Source organism: Sylvia atricapilla, chromosome 23 (assembly GCF_009819655.1).
Source record: "Sylvia atricapilla isolate bSylAtr1 chromosome 23, bSylAtr1.pri, whole genome shotgun sequence".
NCBI lineage: Eukaryota > Metazoa > Chordata > Aves > Passeriformes > Sylviidae > Sylvia > Sylvia atricapilla.
Window position 1 is genome coordinate 7383073 of NC_089162.1, and position 18365 is coordinate 7401437.

Below are 18365 nucleotides of genomic sequence, written 5' to 3' on the forward strand. Positions count from 1 at the left end.
TATGTACGTACGTACGTCTTGCGTGTGGATCGGGGCGGTGCCGTCCGCCGGGAGGGGGAGGGCGCACGGGAGGAAGGAGGAAGCCGCCATCTTGGAGCGTCGAGTCGCCATAACAAGGCACCGGGGGAGCGAGAGGATTTTGTACCTGGGCGAGGGGGAGCGCGGCTGGTGGCGGTGAGAACGGGCCAGGGTGGGCACGGCTCCGTGGGAGCAGGGCGAGAGGGTCGCTGCTGGCGGGACGCGCCTCGCGGCCTGCGGCGGGAGCGTGGGCCTGAGCGGGGCCTGGCGGCGCCGCGGGCGGGGCAGGGACGGCCGGGCCAGACCAGGCCTGAGCGCACCGAGAGCGGCGGGACCGAGGGACCGCGGAGGGCGGGGCCGGGCGGCGCTCGCTCCCCGGCGGCCGGGGAGGCAAGTGGTGGTCGCTCCATTGTTCGCGGCCGGGAGGTATTGGTGTGGCGCAGCTGCGGTCGGCGGACGGCGCCGGGCCCACCGCTCGGTCCTGAGGTTCCGCAGTGCGGCCTGGGCTTACCAGGCACATTGAGCACGTCGAGGGCTTCCTTTGTGCCGGGCTGACGGGAAGGGAAAGGTCCGGATCTGCTGTCCCAGCCGCCCGCCCGCGCCCAGAGAGCAGAGATAGACTACGGAGGCCTTTTTTTCAGTCCGTTGGTTTACGAAATGGTGGTCTCTCTTTTATCGAAACGGGGAGATTTGTTGGGTTTTGTGTGGCTTTTTAACGCACAGAAGAGTATCTGTTCTTCTAAAGGATAGTTATGAGCGAGAGGGCGTAAGGGACTGAGAGGTTTCATTTCCTACACTTCTGGAGAACTCGGCGATGGTACTCGGGTCTCATTGGCGTTTCTGGGTTCCTTCATAACTGGTCTGGTGTTTACGAAATTAATGGCCGAGGGAATAGCTCTTCGAAGATGCTTTGAAAGTTAACCAGCAAAAAATCCTGGTATCGCAAACTTCAAAATTTTGCAGGAAGCCAGAACTGACAGACTTGAAAACAGCTGGGAAGTCTGAATTTATTTTCCGCTCTTGAAATGCTCTTCATTGTGCCTTTTTATTCACTGGGAAAACACTAATTTTGTTGTGAATGCCGAGGTCAGGAGACAGTAGTCTGCTGGTTTTTCCTTTGTGTTTTTCCAAGATGCAGATGCTTTGTGGTGAGAAAGCACAGACAAGCCTACTTTTTGTTCCAAAAGATTTTGGACTAGGAGCGTTTTGTCTCCGTGGTACAATCATAAGGAGTCTCTAGCTCTGGTCCATGCTTGCTTTATGTGAGGGGCAGACTTTGTATTGTCTTTCCACAGTTTTGCAAGCTTTTGGTTCCATACAGAGTCAATATTCAGTCACGTATATGAAATGTTATCTTATGAGCATCACATAAGTTGTTGCTGACAGAAGGAAGGTAAGGTCACAAGCTGGATAACCAGCGGTGTTACTGCCTCAGTTCAGGCTCAGTCACTTCAACTCACGGAGGCATCTGCTCTCAGTTCAGTGTAATGGTGTTGTTTCGTCACTGTTCTGAATAGCCTTAAATCAATACCCGGTTGAAAACTGGGGGTAAGCTGGTTGAACTAGCATTTTGGGTTGGAGGAGTGAAGGCTGTTGGTTTGGGTTTACATAATTTGTGCTTCCCATTCAAATCAAACAAGGCAATCAGAGTAAGGGTTTTGTCAGCTTTAACTAGAAGGTCCACTTGATATTGTAGTCTTGTTTCCTGTCACAAAGTTATGCATAACATTATTGTTCACATTTTAGGGCTGGTTGGTTGCATCCCGGAAGTGAGGGAATTGAAGAGCCATCAAAGCAGCTGTTATGGTTACTTTATGAGAGGGGGCAGGTAGTGGAAGGTCACTGAAAGTACACCTGTTTGGGAGGTTTTCTTTGGTGGCTGAAGATGTTAGGCAACACTTTATAGAAAGACAAAACATGTTTGATGTATGTCTTTATAATTATCACTGAGGAAACAAAAAAGCAAGTATTGTTGTTGCACACTGCCTGGGAAGAAATTTTTCTTATATTACAAAAGTAAATTGATGTGATTTATGTAGACAAAAATCCACGTACTAATTGTTATTGTCTGCTTCTCTTTCAGATTGAAGCAAGTGAATTCTGATATAACTCAACTTCAATAGAGGGCTTTTTTTTTAAAAAAAGTTGTTCCACAGTGCATCAGAGCAAGTTACTGCTTTACTTTTGAGTGACTTACAGGTGCTTGCCTGCATTGCAATAAAGGACTCATATATTGAGCAAGACTTATTTATCTCTTCATTTTGGAGAGTCTAATAAACTGTTATTACAGTTTCTGTACTGACTTTCAAAGTTTTGAAGTCTAAAAAGACATCTTTAAAGATAAAAGCATGAGCACGGCCAGAACAGAGAACCCTGTTATAATGGGTCTATCCAGTCAGAATGGGCAGTTGAGAGGCCCTGTAAAACCCAGCGGGGGCCCAGGAGGTGGAGGCACACAAACTCAGCAACAGATGAACCAGCTGAAAAATGCCAACACAATGAATAATGGCACTCAACAGCAAGCACAGAGTATGACCACCGCTATTAAGTAAGTGTTTGTATCGGCTGCCGTGAAAGGAATGTTTGAAAATCACGTGTGGGAAAACATTCTTGGATTCCCACTTGGAAAACATTGTCCTCGGGTGTTTGTAACGTTTATGCTTTGAAGCGTCTCATGATGTACGTTACGAAAAAAACCTGTATTTCCATGTGTGAGCTTCTCTCCAGCAGTGATTGTTGTGAAAATCCAATTTGGTGCTGTGCTTTTCTGAGTGTAAGCCATTGTCAGAGGTAGCCCAGCTTTAAAATCCTGTGTTCTGTGCTTATTGGAAGTGGTGCAAGAGGGAAGTATAGGAGTGGGAGGGAACTGAACTGACATTTAAGACCAAGGAGGAAATGCCACCTGGACTGTCTAGTTGTGTATGTCTTCCAGTTTGTTGCAGTTTTTTCTCATGGTGAAAAATGCTTTAAAGTCAGTTATCTTTTGTCATTGGTCTGTAATAGTAGTACCTGATCTCATTATAATGTTCTGGCTTTAATTCATCAAAGCCTGAGTTGAGAGAATACAGTCCCACTGTGATATCCTGCTCTCATCCAGATAGTTTTGGAAGTGTTCTGGCTGGAATTTCTGAAAGGTGTAAAATACTTGGATGATATGGCAATGTGTTGCTTTTCTTTTTTCTTCCATGGATCTTCCTCCCCCTGAACAGCATTGGCTTTTATTTTTGTTTTTATTTTGTTAATTATTTGTGAAGGAAGTGCCAGCTCTCCTCAGAGAAAGCCTGATGGAACACCCAGGTTCTTAAAATCTGCTTAACTTGTCCCCTCCCCCACCTCTTTTTTAATGTATTACATGGTTACTCTAATGAATGTCGTGAATTAAACTGATCAAAATTCACGCATGACTTCCTGAGGCCGGTGTCGAGAAGGACTTGCTCTCCACTCTGCAGTGGCTTTCAAGAGAGGATGAGTATCTAAGTCTCACTGAGAGCAAACGAAGTTTGATCGGCGAGTGGAGTGATTACTTACTTAGTTTTTTCACCAGAAGTGTTTTTTACCTTTTCACATTACTTGGGGACTAAGAATGAATGTTCCCTGGGCAAGAGAATTTTTCCTTTAAGTCATGAAATATTATTGTGTGGATTTATTGTAGCCAGTTTCTGTTATGTGACTAAGTCAGTGCTCAGTGTTAAATCTGTTCTGCTGTTTGATTCAGTGCCCTAAAAATGGGATTTGAATAATGACTGGATGAAGATTTCACAGATTTGTTTGGCAGACGGCTGATCTTGTTGTTAAGAGTTTTCTGCCTGTTACATCCTGCTTAGCTCAGAGAAGACTGAGTTCATATGTGTAGGTGCTTTTAGCTTTGAGGAGGTGAAAATATTACATGCTCATCACTATATCTAAAAAAATGTAAAATCAAAATATTAATTATATAAAAGTCTGTTTTCATTTAATTTTGCTATAGACCTGGTGATGACTGGAAGAAGACTTTAAAACTCCCTCCAAAGGATTTGAGAATCAAAACTTCGGTAAGGACAATTGAATTGTAGGAATAAATATTAAATTAAACTTGTGGGAGAGCTTGCAGTGGTAAAATACTTGTCCTGAGTGAAGGCTAAAAAGTAGTACAGCTCTTGCTGTTTTAAATGAAGAATTAATTTTTTCTCTCATCTTCTTGTGAGTGATGCTTCTCTTGGAAAGCACAAAAATGGGGTTCACTATGGATTTTGTTTTTTATTAGTATAGCATGACACAGGCAGCATCTGCATTGTGCAAGGTAGATGGGAAAGTGTCACTTTATACACTCTGGAGCTGTGTTTGGCTCTGAGAGAGCAAATGTTTCCTTTGCTGGTGTAGGATGTTGCATGGGTTAATGGGAACTCCTGTATAGTAGTTTTGGTCTTCCTGTACAGGCAATTTCAGATCAATCTACAGCTGCAGCTTGTATGACCTGATCTTATGGATGTGCTTATTTTTTTGATTATTCAGGACGTGACCTCCACAAAAGGAAATGAGTTTGAAGATTACTGTTTGAAACGGGAGTTGCTGATGGGAATTTTTGAAATGGGCTGGGAAAAACCATCTCCTATTCAGGTTGTTTGCGGACAGACTACTTAGATGCTGCTTTTAACTTGTATAAATATATTGACATTCTTACATCCAGTACTTGTGCCATCATTGGGGAAAACTGAAGCTGTGAATGAAAGAACTTTTTGTCCCTTGGGAAGAGCAAGAATTTCTAACCCCTGACTAAATCACTAAGTCATTCACTGAGTGACATAGTGATGAGACTGCCTTACACTTTTGGAAAAGTTAACTTGGATTTTGCTTTTCATACTGGATGTGTTAATTTGTTAATTCTACGTTCAGTAATGTCTTTCACATAAGTAGTCCCAGGGGTCTGTTCTATAAATTTTCCAAAACTGAGTTACCATTGGCTATGTACCTTTAGTTGTTAAAAATATAATTATGGCTTTATCAAAGTGTTGGTTCTTTTTATTGTAATCTTGTGGAAGAAGAGTTATGAACGTTGTGGGGGAGAGAGATTAATATCTTAAGAAGTTTACTTTTCTATACCTCCAAATTTCTTTTACTTCTAAGGCTTGTTCTGTTAAGAACTGCTCATGTGTAAACTTCGGGGGAATAGAAGGCTGAACTCTCTTTTTAATTGGTCTTTCCAGGTTTATCACTGACACAGCTCTGCCACCTTGTCTCTTTAAGGCATGAGAATACTGTGGCTTGCTTTGTTTATAAACGGGTTCTCATGATGCCACCTTTCCAAAAGGCTGAGATTTCTTTAGATGTTGCTGAAAAAAGTAGTAAAATTAAAAATAGATTGGACCTGTGTTTGGATGGCAGAAGATTTTATGAGAAGTGTGTCACAGGAATATAGAGGTTGGAATCACATGAGCTGATCACATTCTGATGTTCAGATGTAGGGGGGAATCTTTTCCTAGGAGGAGTTCGCTAGTGACTGTCATTGTCTCTTCACTCCCCCCCCCCATTTTTTCACTTTTTTCCTGTGTGTTGGTATGGGTTTACCTGTAATACCTGATCCCTTTCTTATGATCAGATAAGATAAGGACTTCTAAGTGGGATGTGTTGGGGAGCTCTTTACTGATTTGGTTAAACTTTTTCCTGTTTTGAGTCTGTCATGCAGGTTAGTAATAATAATAATGGTCATGAAATAGTCAGGTTTCATGTGATACTGTTAGTGAGGGGTTTTAAATTTGGTCAACCTCTTCAGTGAAGCATGATTATGATTATTTGCTCATGTACTTTCTGTCCTTTTTTTTTCGCATTTCAGGAGGAGAGCATCCCCATTGCTTTATCTGGTAGGGATATCTTGGCTAGAGCAAAAAACGGAACAGGCAAGAGTGGAGCCTACCTCATTCCTTTACTTGAACGGCTAGACTTAAAGAAGGACAATATACAAGGTCAGTTGAGGTGGATCTCACTTAGCTGCAGCCAGGTAATGGTGTCAGTCACTACAGAAGAGACTTGAATGTAGAACTGGTTAATGAAATTAGGCAGTGTAGGTTATCTGCTTGTACTTCCAGAGAAAGCTAATGGGGAGTGATGGAGGGGAGGTGTAATTTGCAAAGTCTTACAGTTGCTTTCAAAAGGTTTAACTAGAAGAAGGCTTGTAGACTTTTCTGTCTTGTCCTGGAAAGTGGATGTGGAGTAATAAGCGAGAATGCTGGCTGGGATACTTCTGCAATGGAAGCGTGAAGGGCTGGAGAGCTCCTGTGTGGGATTTGCTCTGTCAAAAGCACTTCTTAAGTCTTGTTTGAGATACCCAGAGTGGAATTCCTAAACTGTGCTTTTCATTTTTTTACTTTATAAAGTCTCTGTCTCTTCTGAGGATGAGTATTTTAAGATACAGAGTGTTACTAGTAACTCACAGTGATATTTTTAACTTCTAGCGATGGTGATTGTTCCCACCCGTGAACTAGCCCTGCAGGTCAGTCAAATCTGTATCCAAGTCAGCAAACACATGGGAGGTGCCAAAGTGATGGCAACAACCGGAGGAACCAATTTGCGAGATGACATAATGAGACTTGATGATACAGGTCAGAGCACTTCAGCTACACTAAGGTTGCTGTTTCTTTGTGGTTTTTACAGCGTGGTCATGGAATTTCTGCTTGTTATTGTTTGCCTGTTACAGAACAGAGTACAATGTCGTGTTTGCCATTATGTACTGTTGTCATTCTTCTGAAATGTTCATATGAAACATGGCCTTGAATGATTGAAGAAAACACAGTTTTAATCACCTTAACATTGTGGGGTTTTTTTTTGTTTCCTTTTTTTTTTTTTTTTCTCTCTCTCTCTTTTAACCTTACAGTGCATGTGGTGATAGCTACCCCTGGGAGAATTCTCGATCTCATCAAGAAAGGAGTAGCAAAAGTTGAGCATGTCCAGATGATAGTATTGGATGAGGCAAGTTGCTTATGTAAAATGTTCTGGGATTTTAACACCAAGTAAGAGGAATTATGTATCTCAGTGGTCCTTTCAGTGCACAGCAGTGGTTCAAACTTGCTTAGAGACATTGTAAGGTCTCCTCTGTTTCTGAGTATTTTTGAGAAAGTATTTTGACAGTTGGGATTTTTTTGCATGTAAACCTTTTAAGAAAACAGCCTAGAAAGATTTGCCTTTCCTGTCTTTGCTGATGCTGAATAATAGAGTAACAGTCTATTCTGCAACAAAGGAATGCATTTCATTTGGTTTCTGTGTCTAATGAGTCAGCTGTGCTTATCATGTAATTGTATATAAAATTGATTTGTGAACATCTAATAGCGTACAGGCTTCTGAGTGAGAGAGAATATAGTTGTGTGAAAGCTCTTGGATGACTATTAGGAACCCTAGTTTTTTTTCCCTTCCCACAAATGTGTAGCTACTGAAAGACTGAAATCTTACACCATTATTTTAACTTGCTGTTTGTTACTTTTGTTGTTACAGGCAGATAAGTTGCTATCTCAAGATTTTGTTCAAATAATGGAAGACATTATTCTCACGCTACCTAAAAACAGACAGATTTTGCTCTACTCAGCCACTTTTCCTTTGAGTGTGCAGAAGTTCATGGTGAGTGGAGATGTGTCCATGTAGTTATGGTGGTGGTGGCAACATTGCGCAGGAAGGGTGTGAATGAGTGCTGCATAGCTGCTAGTGCTTGGTTGTTTAAATATCTCTAAACATCACAGGTTTAATCTAAGTCAGCCTTAGTCTAGGACAGAAGTTTGAAAGCAGTTTTGACCCAGAGTTGCATTAATGGGAAGCTAGGTGTGTGCAGTTTTTGCCTATAAGGTGCTGTTTTCCACATTGTGTATTAGTTGCATCATCTGTGTGGATTTGCTTCTGGAGGGTACTCCTGTTTGGCCTGCTCAGTCACCTTGGATTTATAAGTAAACTTCGGAAAATTTACCCACTCTGTCTGTTTTCAGCATAGCATGAAGAATGAGTGGCTATCCTTGTAAGATGTAGTGCATCCCAAGGATGTAGTGCATCCTTGCCTTGAAGGAAGTGAAGTGTGGTGTAGAGTACGAACAACTTTCACTGTTTTGCTTGTAGATCTGCCTGCTTTATCAATATCTTTATTTTTCAGAATTCCCATTTGCAAAAACCCTACGAGATTAATCTTATGGAAGAACTGACCTTGAAGGGAGTTACTCAATACTATGCCTATGTCACTGAGCGTCAGAAAGTGCACTGCCTCAATACACTCTTTTCCAGGGTAAGGAGTAGGGCTGTTTCAAGAACATACCAGAAACTTTTTCCCTTTTGGAACCAAGAATAAGACTGAGTGTTTCAAAGACAGCCTAATGAATTTTTTTTTTGTCAAAATGTACTGTGTATCTAAGGCTAAAAATGCATGTTTCTTGGCTAGTATCTCTGTGGTTCAGAACTTCCTTAATTGTTTCCCTTCCTATACAAAAATATATCTGATGTAAATGACCAGCAGCATACCTGCTGTGCTTTCTTTATGGAAGGGATTTAGACATGTCTGGGATCCTCTGTTAGTAAAGTGCTGCATTTATTGAGAACACTGTTTATACGTTCAGCTCCAGATTAACCAGTCGATCATTTTCTGCAACTCCTCTCAACGGGTTGAATTGCTAGCCAAAAAGATCTCTCAGCTGGGCTATTCCTGCTTCTATATCCATGCTAAAATGAGGCAGGTGAGTATGAAGTCTATTCCACCCCACCTCAGGCTTTATTGAATAGCTGAATAAAGTCTCATGCTTGCTTTAAGTTTGCATGTTTTTCATAAACTGAAATATGTATTACTGTGCTATAAGTTTGGTTTTTGATACCCACTGCTAACCCTCCCCCATCCCAGGCCTCTTTCTGGACTGTTCAGCATATGTGGCCAGTTGGTATTTGGCTACTTCAGGTCAGGCATTAATTATGCCCAGTGTAAGCACAGACTGCAGCCAGAAGGCACAGTTAGTGCTGCAGCCTTGCTTTGGCAGCATGGGGAGCCAGGGGAGAGCACACAGTATAACTAACTCAGATGAAAATGGGCTTGAATTAAATTACAAAAACCCCAATACTGTAGCCCACTGAGTGCCCTCTATGGCTTTGAAACAGTAATCTTGCACTGTGACCGCGGGGGAATCTGAGAAGTTGAGGAGGTGGGTTGGATCAAACCTCTAGGTGAAAGCTGTGTCTCATGTATGGTGACCAGACACCTGTGGCCGTGGTGTAGCTGGTGAAAAATGCCATTGCTACTTTGCTGGTTCAGAGGTTTCTGTTAATTGTGCAGTAGCTCCTATTTCCTCTAGCTTCACACTATTAAAAGGTCAGGAGGCTGAAGTGATGGGTGTAGAACAGGAGTACTTTGGAACATTTTTTTTCATTTTATGTTATATGTTAACTAGTCTAGCTTGCTGCTCATGCAGCTGACAGGTAATGCCAATGTTTGCTGGGCCAGATGCAGAGCAGTAATTAATTGAGCAGAAACAAAAGTGGTGCCCTTATTGAGAACAGAGAGATATGGAACTGTGTTCCTCGATGTCTGATTTTTATGTGCTTTTGGTCAGCCAGCAGATGATGTTTTGGCAAAGTTCAGCTGTGTTTTTGCAGAACGCTTCAGCTCGTTCATTCCCTCTCTAAATTTCACATAACAATGATGTTAATCTTTGTGTGGCCTGAAGTGAGGTGTTTGTGAGAGCAGAGTCTTCACAGACAATTGACTCATTCCACTCCTAATTCTCATTAGGTAGTGAAAAATGCTTCATACTGGAAAAGGAAATTACTGCCACCTTCAGTTTTTAATGGAATGTATAAAACATGAAATTTGGCAAGCGGGGGGCTGGAGAAAGACAACAATCAAAATACTAGTTTAACTTCCTTGTTACGATTTCATGTAATTGCAACTTTAGACTTTTCTGAGGTGGTTTTGATGCCACCATAAGAGGTTTTAAAACATAGTCTTCATTGAGAAGTAGGATCAAGACCCTCTGGAGTTAATTCATTAGAATATATGGTAAGGAGTGCTAAAAAATATGTACTGGCATCTTGTTTCAACTCAACTGTTCTCTAATAAGGAGGAGAAATTTACACAATTGAGGTTGAGTGTTCCTGAAAGTAACAGCAAATTGGTTTGTGGGTTTTGATTTTTTGTTTCTCCTTGTTTGTATGTATGTATTTCCAGGAGCACCGCAATCGTGTATTCCATGATTTCCGAAATGGCTTGTGCCGCAATCTTGTTTGCACTGGTAAGAGCTCCTAAACATGTTCTCGTTTCTAAAGTTTGTGATAGAGAGTGCATTAGCCCAGGTATTTTAGATCTGTTAGCTGTATTAAACCAAACCAAGATGTTGTGGTAAGATGTCTTTGTTAAGCCTGCATATAGCAGGGTGCAGCACTCCTTTAGGCACGTGGAGTTTTGCCTTTTGTGAAGGTGCAGCTTGCCAGCAAATGATTTTGCTGCAATAATGTTTTCTGTTTATTTTCACACGTGAGGATTCCTTGAGTTGTTGGGTCATAAACTTTATGATATTTCGGTCAAGCTGTGACTATGACCTTGTGTAGTTTTGCTGATTCTTTTAAGTGTTTATAGATCACTTTTTCTAGATACTTCTGTAGTTTTGACTGGCTTGTGTATGATCCAAGTTGTTTGTTGTATGGCCTACTTAGGCAGTACCTGGTGGTGTCTGCTATCGCTATGTATGTCTGGGCCATATTAATTAAAAATCACTAGAAGCAGAATAGAAGTAGTTGAGGTGGTGGAATGTAGTTCAGGTCTCAAGTCTGAACTACTTGTTGTGCATTGCAACTGGCAATGCACAATTCTGTGTGAAGAGATAGTTAAGAAGAACTGCTCCAAAATAATGTAATGTGGAAAAAAGCAGCTTTGTGGTTACTTTTTCTGCATAGTTGTGCAGATTGGGTGGTTTTGGTTGTTCTTATGTTGAATTTGTGTTTATAATGTATACAGAGCAAGAGGAAGCTGTAACAGAATTATATGTAAACTGTCTTTGATACAAGGAAAGCTTGTATCTGGAAACTAGGGGAAAGCAATGTTAATAGCTGTTAATCTGTACACCCTAAACACTGTCAGCGTTTGAGCTCATTGAAACTAACTTTGTGGTCTGGATTGTTTTTCAGATCTGTTTACCCGAGGTATTGATATCCAGGCTGTGAATGTGGTGATAAACTTTGATTTCCCAAAGCTGGCAGAAACTTATCTCCATCGCATTGGCAGATCAGGTGAGAGGAAAGACGTGTTCTGGGTGCAGCTTTGCTGATGACTGTGATGCTTTTTAGCCTTGAATTGGTCTTTGTTTTTTTTATTACTATATTTGAGAATTACTTTAGGTAGCTTTTATTTTTCGGAGAAAATTATTTTTGAGTATCATTACAGATGGCTATCCTCACTGAGGATATTATTTGAATAAAGGGTTATTCCCTTGAAACTGGCCTGAACAATCTAATGAAAAAAAAAAAAAAAAAATCAGGAAAAAAAGGGATATCTTGCTTTTATCTCTTGGAAAGCCCCTGATTGCCATTTGGGAAAATTCTGTACTAAAATCTCAGCTTCAGAGTGTCTCAAGACTAGAGATTTATGCTTCCTTCTGCATATGTTTTGAGGTATGTTTCTACTGTCTGGTAATCAGCAAATATACCCTTAAGAAAGGCAGACGTTTTCTCTTTTTCTGTAGGCCTCTATCTTAACTCAGTTCGGTTCAGGTGGTGTTTTTTGTTTTTTGTCAAGGTCGCTTTGGTCATCTTGGCCTGGCCATCAATTTGATCACCTATGATGATCGATTCAACCTGAAAAGTATTGAGGAGCAGTTGGGAACTGAAATTAAACCCATACCAAGCAACATCGACAAGAGCTTGTATGTGGCAGAATACCACAGTGAACCTGTAGAAGATGAGAAACAGTAAACATATAGGTATGTAAGTGCCTTGCTGAATAGTGATGTGTTGAATCACAGGAATGTTGTCAATGTGTCAGTGTTACCTCAGGGAAAAAGGGAAACGTCATGAAAAAGCTCTGAATGTGAAAACAAGGGTGTGAAATAGAATGTCAGTGCAAGGAATTCCATGGACATTCTGAAGGCGGGAGGGGAGGAATGAGTACTTTTTAGTTGTTTCAATTGTTATGCTGACCATATGCTAAGGAGACAAAATACAGGGAAAAGGGGGAGTGGGGGAATGGTGTTAGGAGAGGCCGGGATAGAGTACAAGTAGCCTAATGAATTCTTCCTGTATTGCTAAGCTGAAGTGTGAAATTGGTGAGGGGCAGAGAGCAAAGTAATCCTCAAAAAGGTGAGGAGATAAAATGGATAGCTGGGAGAACAGCATCAACAGAAGAGTAAGCACCTCTCCAGCCAGGAGGACCAGGTTCAAGCAAAATGTGCTGCCTCTTTTGTATCCTTTGGTTCATAGAATTCTTGGAAATTAACAAAGTAGGGAGTAAAACTGTAATTCATCTTTGCTGCCAGTTGAGGTCGTCTTCGTAGTTTCAAAAGAAAATGAGGTTTCACTGTTGGAGACTCATCTAAGCGCTCCTGTTCTGATTATTGTCCCAGGAAAAGCTGCTGAGTTAGGTCCTTTTATAGGACAATGATTTGCCCTGGACTATGGTCAGCCTAAATGGCTGCAGGATGAGGATCTGACCTTAGTTAAGATGTTGTGCAAGATCCATCACCATACAGTTTGGGCTGAAAATCATTCTTATGTCTGCTCTTCTCTGAGGTCATGAATTGGAAAGATGATACCAGTGAAGCTGCTGAAATTCTTTTCAGATGAATAAAAATTAAGAAGTGGCTATAGAAGCAAACTGCTCGATAGCATTTAAATGAACTTTTGGTTCCTTCTTTGAAATCCAAGGGTAGCCCTAGGTAGTCATACCAAGCTGGCTTGAAAGCTTCTGCTTTGATGGTTGAACCTTCTCTGTGTTTATAAATAAATAGAATACAGAACAGGTAATGAATGTGGAACAGGCTCTTGGGTGGCTTCCTAAGGGGAATGCTGGGACCTTGCCAGAGAGCAGTTTGCTGCTTCCTAAAATACAAGAAACCAGGAGGTAGTCACGTTCCATAGGTACAGAAGGGCATTAGCAGCATCTTTTTCTACAAAGCTGAAATTGGGTTTGAGCTGTTCAATATACCCTTTGCCTTTTGAGAGCTGTTGCATAGTTGGTGTATGTGATTCATCACTGTGTTCTGGTTTTGTATAGAGTCAATTTAATTGTGGGTATTGTGGTTGTTTCTTTTACTGGGTTTTTTCCTGCCTTTTTTTCCCCTGTTTTTCTAGTTGGGAGGGATTGCTTGTTTGGTTTTGGTTTTTGTTCGGTTGTTTGTTTGTTTGTTTTGGGGGTGTTTGTGTGTTTGTTTTGGGAGAGGATGGGTTCGTTGGTCTTGGTTTTGGTGGGTTTTGGTGGTGTTGTTGTTGTTGTTGGTTTTTTTTTTTTTTTAGGCTTTGATCACACATGCCAGAAGGTGAAGCCCTATGATCCAGATCTGTGACGCATCGTTTCTTTGGGGATACCCTTCTCTTTGTGGGTTTTTCTTCATCTTTTCATTTTGGAACTATGAAGACTAAAGAGCTCAGCCTTTTTTTCTCTTTAAATTTGGCAACAAGGAAGAAAGAAGATAAAAGGAGGAATGTCTTTTTGTTTTTCCACTTGTTTGCACTGTGTGCTGATTGAACATTAGTTGCACTAACTGCTGGTTTTAAATTTTGTTTTCTTTGGGTGGGAGGGACAGCAAGGGAAGAAGAGAAACCCTGAAAAGAGAAGAATCTTGATGAATACGAGCTTGTCTGCTATTTCAAATTCTTTAACCATTGACTGAGTGCATTTCAACTTCTCCCTGGTTACTCATCTGTTTCTTAAGCTTAAAGAGCTTGTTACTTATTCGTGCAAAGTGCCTTATGCTATGAGACCATTCAGAATATCACCTTTCTGACACAGCCCAAGGAATCGACATCTGGTTTTGGTTTCAGGTCAAAGTTACCCTCTCTTCCCCTTCTCCTCCTTCCCATGTACTCAAGCCCAGGGCTGGGAGGTGAAATGTATTGGTTATTGGTAATACTACTTTTTTCTTCAACTTACTTAACTTCTTTTTTTTTTTTTTTTTTTTTTTTTTTTTTTTTTTTTTTTTTTCTCTCTCAATTGGAGGAGTTGATATGCATCTGCAGTTCACCCAAACTGTAAATATCTGTATTTAAAATGAAACCAATGTAAAATCTGGGCTGATTAGGTGCAGCATCATAGCTCCAGAAGGAAAGAGTAGCCTGTGATCCTTTGCAGGAGCCATAAGAAAAGCCCTGTGCTCTAGCAGAACACTAAAGACTGGTTTCCATGAGTCTTCATTAGTAGTTACAGCACTTGGTAAATAGACTTGTTTCAGAGCCATGGCCCTCTTTCTTCTGGTGCAGTGTGTCCCATAGAAAATCAGATGTGTATATTGTACAAACTTTGTAAATACGATTTCTTTTTTTGTTTGGGTTCATATATAACTTTTTCTTTTATGATGAAGGTTGCTGAGGTTAAAGGGATTAGACTGATTATGGGAGCAGCTAAAGATGAGAGGGGCTCAGTTTTCTGCAACACTAAACAATGAGAAGTCCTCTGACCTCTATGAACTGCAGGCCACCACAAGTGTCCCTTGTCAGGGTGGATTGGCTTTGGTGCTAGCAGCAGTCCTGTACTGCTCGTGTGGAAGAGATCACTTGTGGGGCTCCAAGGCCTCCAAATCCGTAGCTCAGCCTTTCGGGAGATGCTCTTCAGTTTTCCTCTTAGAAACTTCAGGAACTGGACAAGCTCTGAAGGAGTCTGTGACCTGTGTTCCACCATGGTGTGAGGGAAATCCAGTGGGTGTTGCTGAGCAGTATGTGTAAGGTGTGGATTAGGGTTTGAGAGACCATAAAAAACCAATTTACGTGCATAAAACTGACAGTTCTGGAGCTTTGTGGAATTGATTCACTTCCTGCAGCACTGCATTTTCTGCCCAGAGTGGCCTCTGTGCAGAACTGTGAGCAGGTAAGGGCAAATCCCTGTTAATGTCAGAAGCTGCAGGAAGCTGCTTTCCATCTCCTGTGGTTTGCCATGAGTTGCTGTCTGTCATTTTGCATTGTATATTGCTGAAAAGTGCTTTCTGGTCAAGTAGTGTTGCTTTAAATTGTGCCCCTCCCAACATGCTTGATGTTTGGCCTGATCTACAGGCAAAAGGAGTGAGACAAATCAAAATACTACTCTTTAAAATCCCTTTTAGCCTGTTAACCACCACCGTCAGGAGGCACCTGGGTGAATGCAATCCCTTTTGCTCAGTCATTTATTGCATATACAGATGCTGCACTCACACCATGCTTGCTTACCTTTGAGGCAGAATTTAATTGTCTTAATTTCTCCCCATTTTGACCCTTTTTTTTTTAATTGGAGTAAAATAGTTTGGAATCACAAGGTGGAACTAGCCATCCCTTTCCTTGATGATCATAAATATAAGCCAGGTGCCTCCTGACAACAACTTCACAAGATTGAAAAGTTTTTGTGTTCAGGATGTTTTTCTTCTTTTTGTCAGCAGTGACTCCATAATTGTAGCAAATGCTGCACTAGAGTACAAACTCAAGAGCTTGGTTCTCTGTGAGCCACATAGCTTACATCTGACTGGCAGGTACTAAATGTAAACAATTTTGGGGTGCTTTTTGGGGGTGGGGGGTGGGAGCTTATGGGTGGTAACTTCGACCAAAAGTAAAATCTTGCTCCTGTACTGCAGCCAGCTTATGATTTTTCAGACAGAAGAGGGATCATTTTAATGCAACAAAGACATGAAAATGTAAATAAATTTTGTATCTCACCAGGGCATGCACATGTAACAAGAACAAGATAGCAATGTCAAGTCAGGTGTGTGTGCTCTGCTTGGATTTGTGGTAGGTTAGCCTGGTGCCATGCATTGATGATCCCTCTTGAAGCACAGAACTTTTGAAAGTATTACTTTAAAATTGGCCTCTCATCGAGGATTGGCACTTACCTAAACTATCGGGGGCACCATTTTTAGGTGGTTTCTTGGCAAGAAAGAAGCAGCCTATTTTTGGTGCTAGTAGGCTATCTCAAACAGATGCGATCTTGCAAATGGAAAGATGCTCCAGAAGACTAGGATAATCCTAGTTTTGTTTTTTGTTTTGTTTTCTTTTTTTGTGTGTGTGTTTGCGGGGGATTTTGTTTGTTTGTTTGTTTGTTTGTGACTTTTGTTAATTTTTATTATTTTGGTTTGGGGTTTTCTTGGTTTTTTTACTACCCAAGAGTAATGAGTGTGTATAAATCTTGGCTTCCTGAGATTTCCTGTGAGCTCCAGTTTTTGCTGGTCACCAGCCTTTACAGATGGATTAGTCAGAGCCTTTGGTGGTGAGCCCTAGATCAAATACTTCCTCTGACAAAGTTGAGAATGAGAACCTGATGTGTTCTGCATTTCTTTTTTGTTGGAAATCCGAAAGTGTCACTCTGTGAGTCTCTGAAATGGAGCTTCGCAGCTGGGTGAGGTTGCTGTGAGGAAGGTCATGGAATCTTCAGGCACTTGAGAGAACCTATAGACCAGGTTCTCTGGGTGTCTGCTCTCAGGTGGCCGCTGCAGTGGCTGGAGGCCTTTTCCCAAAGGGAGGGGGGGTGGGTTGGTCTCAAATACATGTTTCAATTTCCAGAATGAGATGGGAGCATCTTTCCTTGCCCTCTGACTGTTTTTTGTGGGTAAGAACAGGGAAGCTCAACATGAATTCATGTTGTGTATATGATTGTATCAAATCATCTCATTCTGATCTTTTGTTTATTTTTATTTGGGGTGGGGGGAGGGTGTCTGCGCCAAGGATTTAAAAATGCTTCAAACACTTCTTCACAAATGACTGATAGGACACAAAGCTGAGCAGGTGGCTGTCTTGCCTCAGTTTCTGTAAGAGAGATTACAGAGCTGTCATGGCATGTCATTACAACTCTAAAGCTGCTGTTGTGATGGTTCTTGCCCTGATGCTGAACTTCATAGTGCTTCTGGGGCTGCTGGTCATAACTTCCTGAGAACAAAGTGAATTTTGTTTCCAGAGACTCCAGCAGTACAGCTGCCATAGCAAAGGTTGGGCAACTGTAGTCCCTGCAGGGAGTTTTCTGCTTGCTATGAACTTCTGGTCCATCTATTTTGAATCATGGTTTATCTTTGTAATCAACCAGGTCTCTGGGCCAAAGAGCATGCATCTGAACTTGACAAGAAGAACACTGGCAGATTATCCTGTAGGCTTTGCTCAGTTCATCGTTGTGTTGCTAAAATGCCTCTGTGTGGAAGCATTGTTAAATTCTGCTGTAGACGCGTTAGGGAGGAGTAAGGGGGGGGGGGGGGGAGGGGGGCAGGGATGTGTTTATTAAGATACAGCCTTGCTGTATTTTAACCAGTAATTTTGGGGGAGGGGTGTCAGGAGAAGAAAATAGCCACTGTTCCCATTATTGAAAGAAACTGGAACTTTTATTTCAAGAAAAGAAATTATTTGCAATTCAAGTGTGTCATAATCCAGTAGACCCAAGAGAATGGGTTGATATTCTAACTGTTAACCAGCAAACAATATGGTCTAGTCATTCAAAACAGTCACGGAGGTGGGGGGGGGGGGGGAGGGGGCGAAGGGGAGGGAGGGGAAAATTGGCTTTCTGTTAAATTGGCAATTGGCAAACTCTCCAGTGGAGCTCAGATTTTGTTGAGAATATGTTTCCTCTGGCTTTGTATGTGTTGCAGCACTGACTTGTGAAAAGCTTCATAAGTTGCAAGTGCAAAAAAGATGAATGGAAAAATCCTGATTTTGTTAATTAAGCTCAATAAAAGCTCCCTGGAACTCCCATTTGTTCTGTTTTTTTCTTTTAACTGCGCTGAGTGAAAAGCATGCTGGTGTCCTTACAGAGACTCACAGTCTGCATTGGATGAATCAACCTTTGGAGAAAAGCCTCAAGATAAGGAGGCATGTGATAAATGGAGAAGTGGTCTCTAATGTCCATGATAGGCATCCTTCTTGTGCACAGACCCTCCACGTGGCAGCTGTTTTTCGAGGGTCAAATGCTCCACAGTCTTGCCTCCAGTAGACTAGAAGGGTCTGTGTGGCATGCGGTCACAGTGCCAAGTTAGCCTCAGCTTTGACAAATGAGAGTTCCTGCAAGAGGCCAGAGGAGCACTGCAGATCCTGCTGTGGCTGTGTCCTGTCTTTCAAAGTCATCCTGACTTGTGCCTTGGTTGCTGCTTATGCTGCAGAAGACCTTGTGCATGCTGTGGTTCTGGTGGTTGGAATGAGTATTTTAAAGATGCTTTACAAATTACCAGCAAAGGAGTTGGCAAAAGCTGATTTAATGTAAAAGGAAAGCAGGGTGA

The 18365-nt window shown here is 41.6% G+C and overlaps 1 protein-coding gene across 5 annotated transcripts; it reads left to right on the top strand.

Annotated features, from left to right (window-relative positions):
* The first annotated feature begins 39 nt into the window (after nt 1-39).
* DDX6 (DEAD-box helicase 6) lies at nt 40-17844 on the top strand. 5 transcript variants are annotated; one of them, XM_066334678.1, is made up of 15 exons: nt 40-174; nt 2102-2566; nt 3986-4049; nt 4510-4614; nt 5828-5957; nt 6447-6593; nt 6866-6964; nt 7484-7602; nt 8123-8251; nt 8580-8696; nt 10175-10238; nt 11131-11232; nt 11738-11921; nt 13450-17605; nt 17638-17844. In XM_066334678.1, the coding sequence occupies exons 2-13, from the start codon at nt 2367-2369 to the stop codon at nt 11911-11913; spliced, it is 1452 nt and encodes a 483-aa protein (XP_066190775.1). In that variant the 5' UTR covers nt 40-174; nt 2102-2366; the 3' UTR covers nt 11914-11921; nt 13450-17605; nt 17638-17844. The 5 variants fall into 5 exon arrangements, with proteins under 5 accessions (XP_066190775.1, XP_066190778.1, XP_066190776.1 ...); XM_066334681.1 differs by lacking the exon at nt 4510-4614; XM_066334679.1 differs by lacking the exon at nt 17638-17844 and having other exon boundaries at nt 12248-13513.
* The last annotated feature ends 521 nt before the right edge of the window (nt 17845-18365 follow it).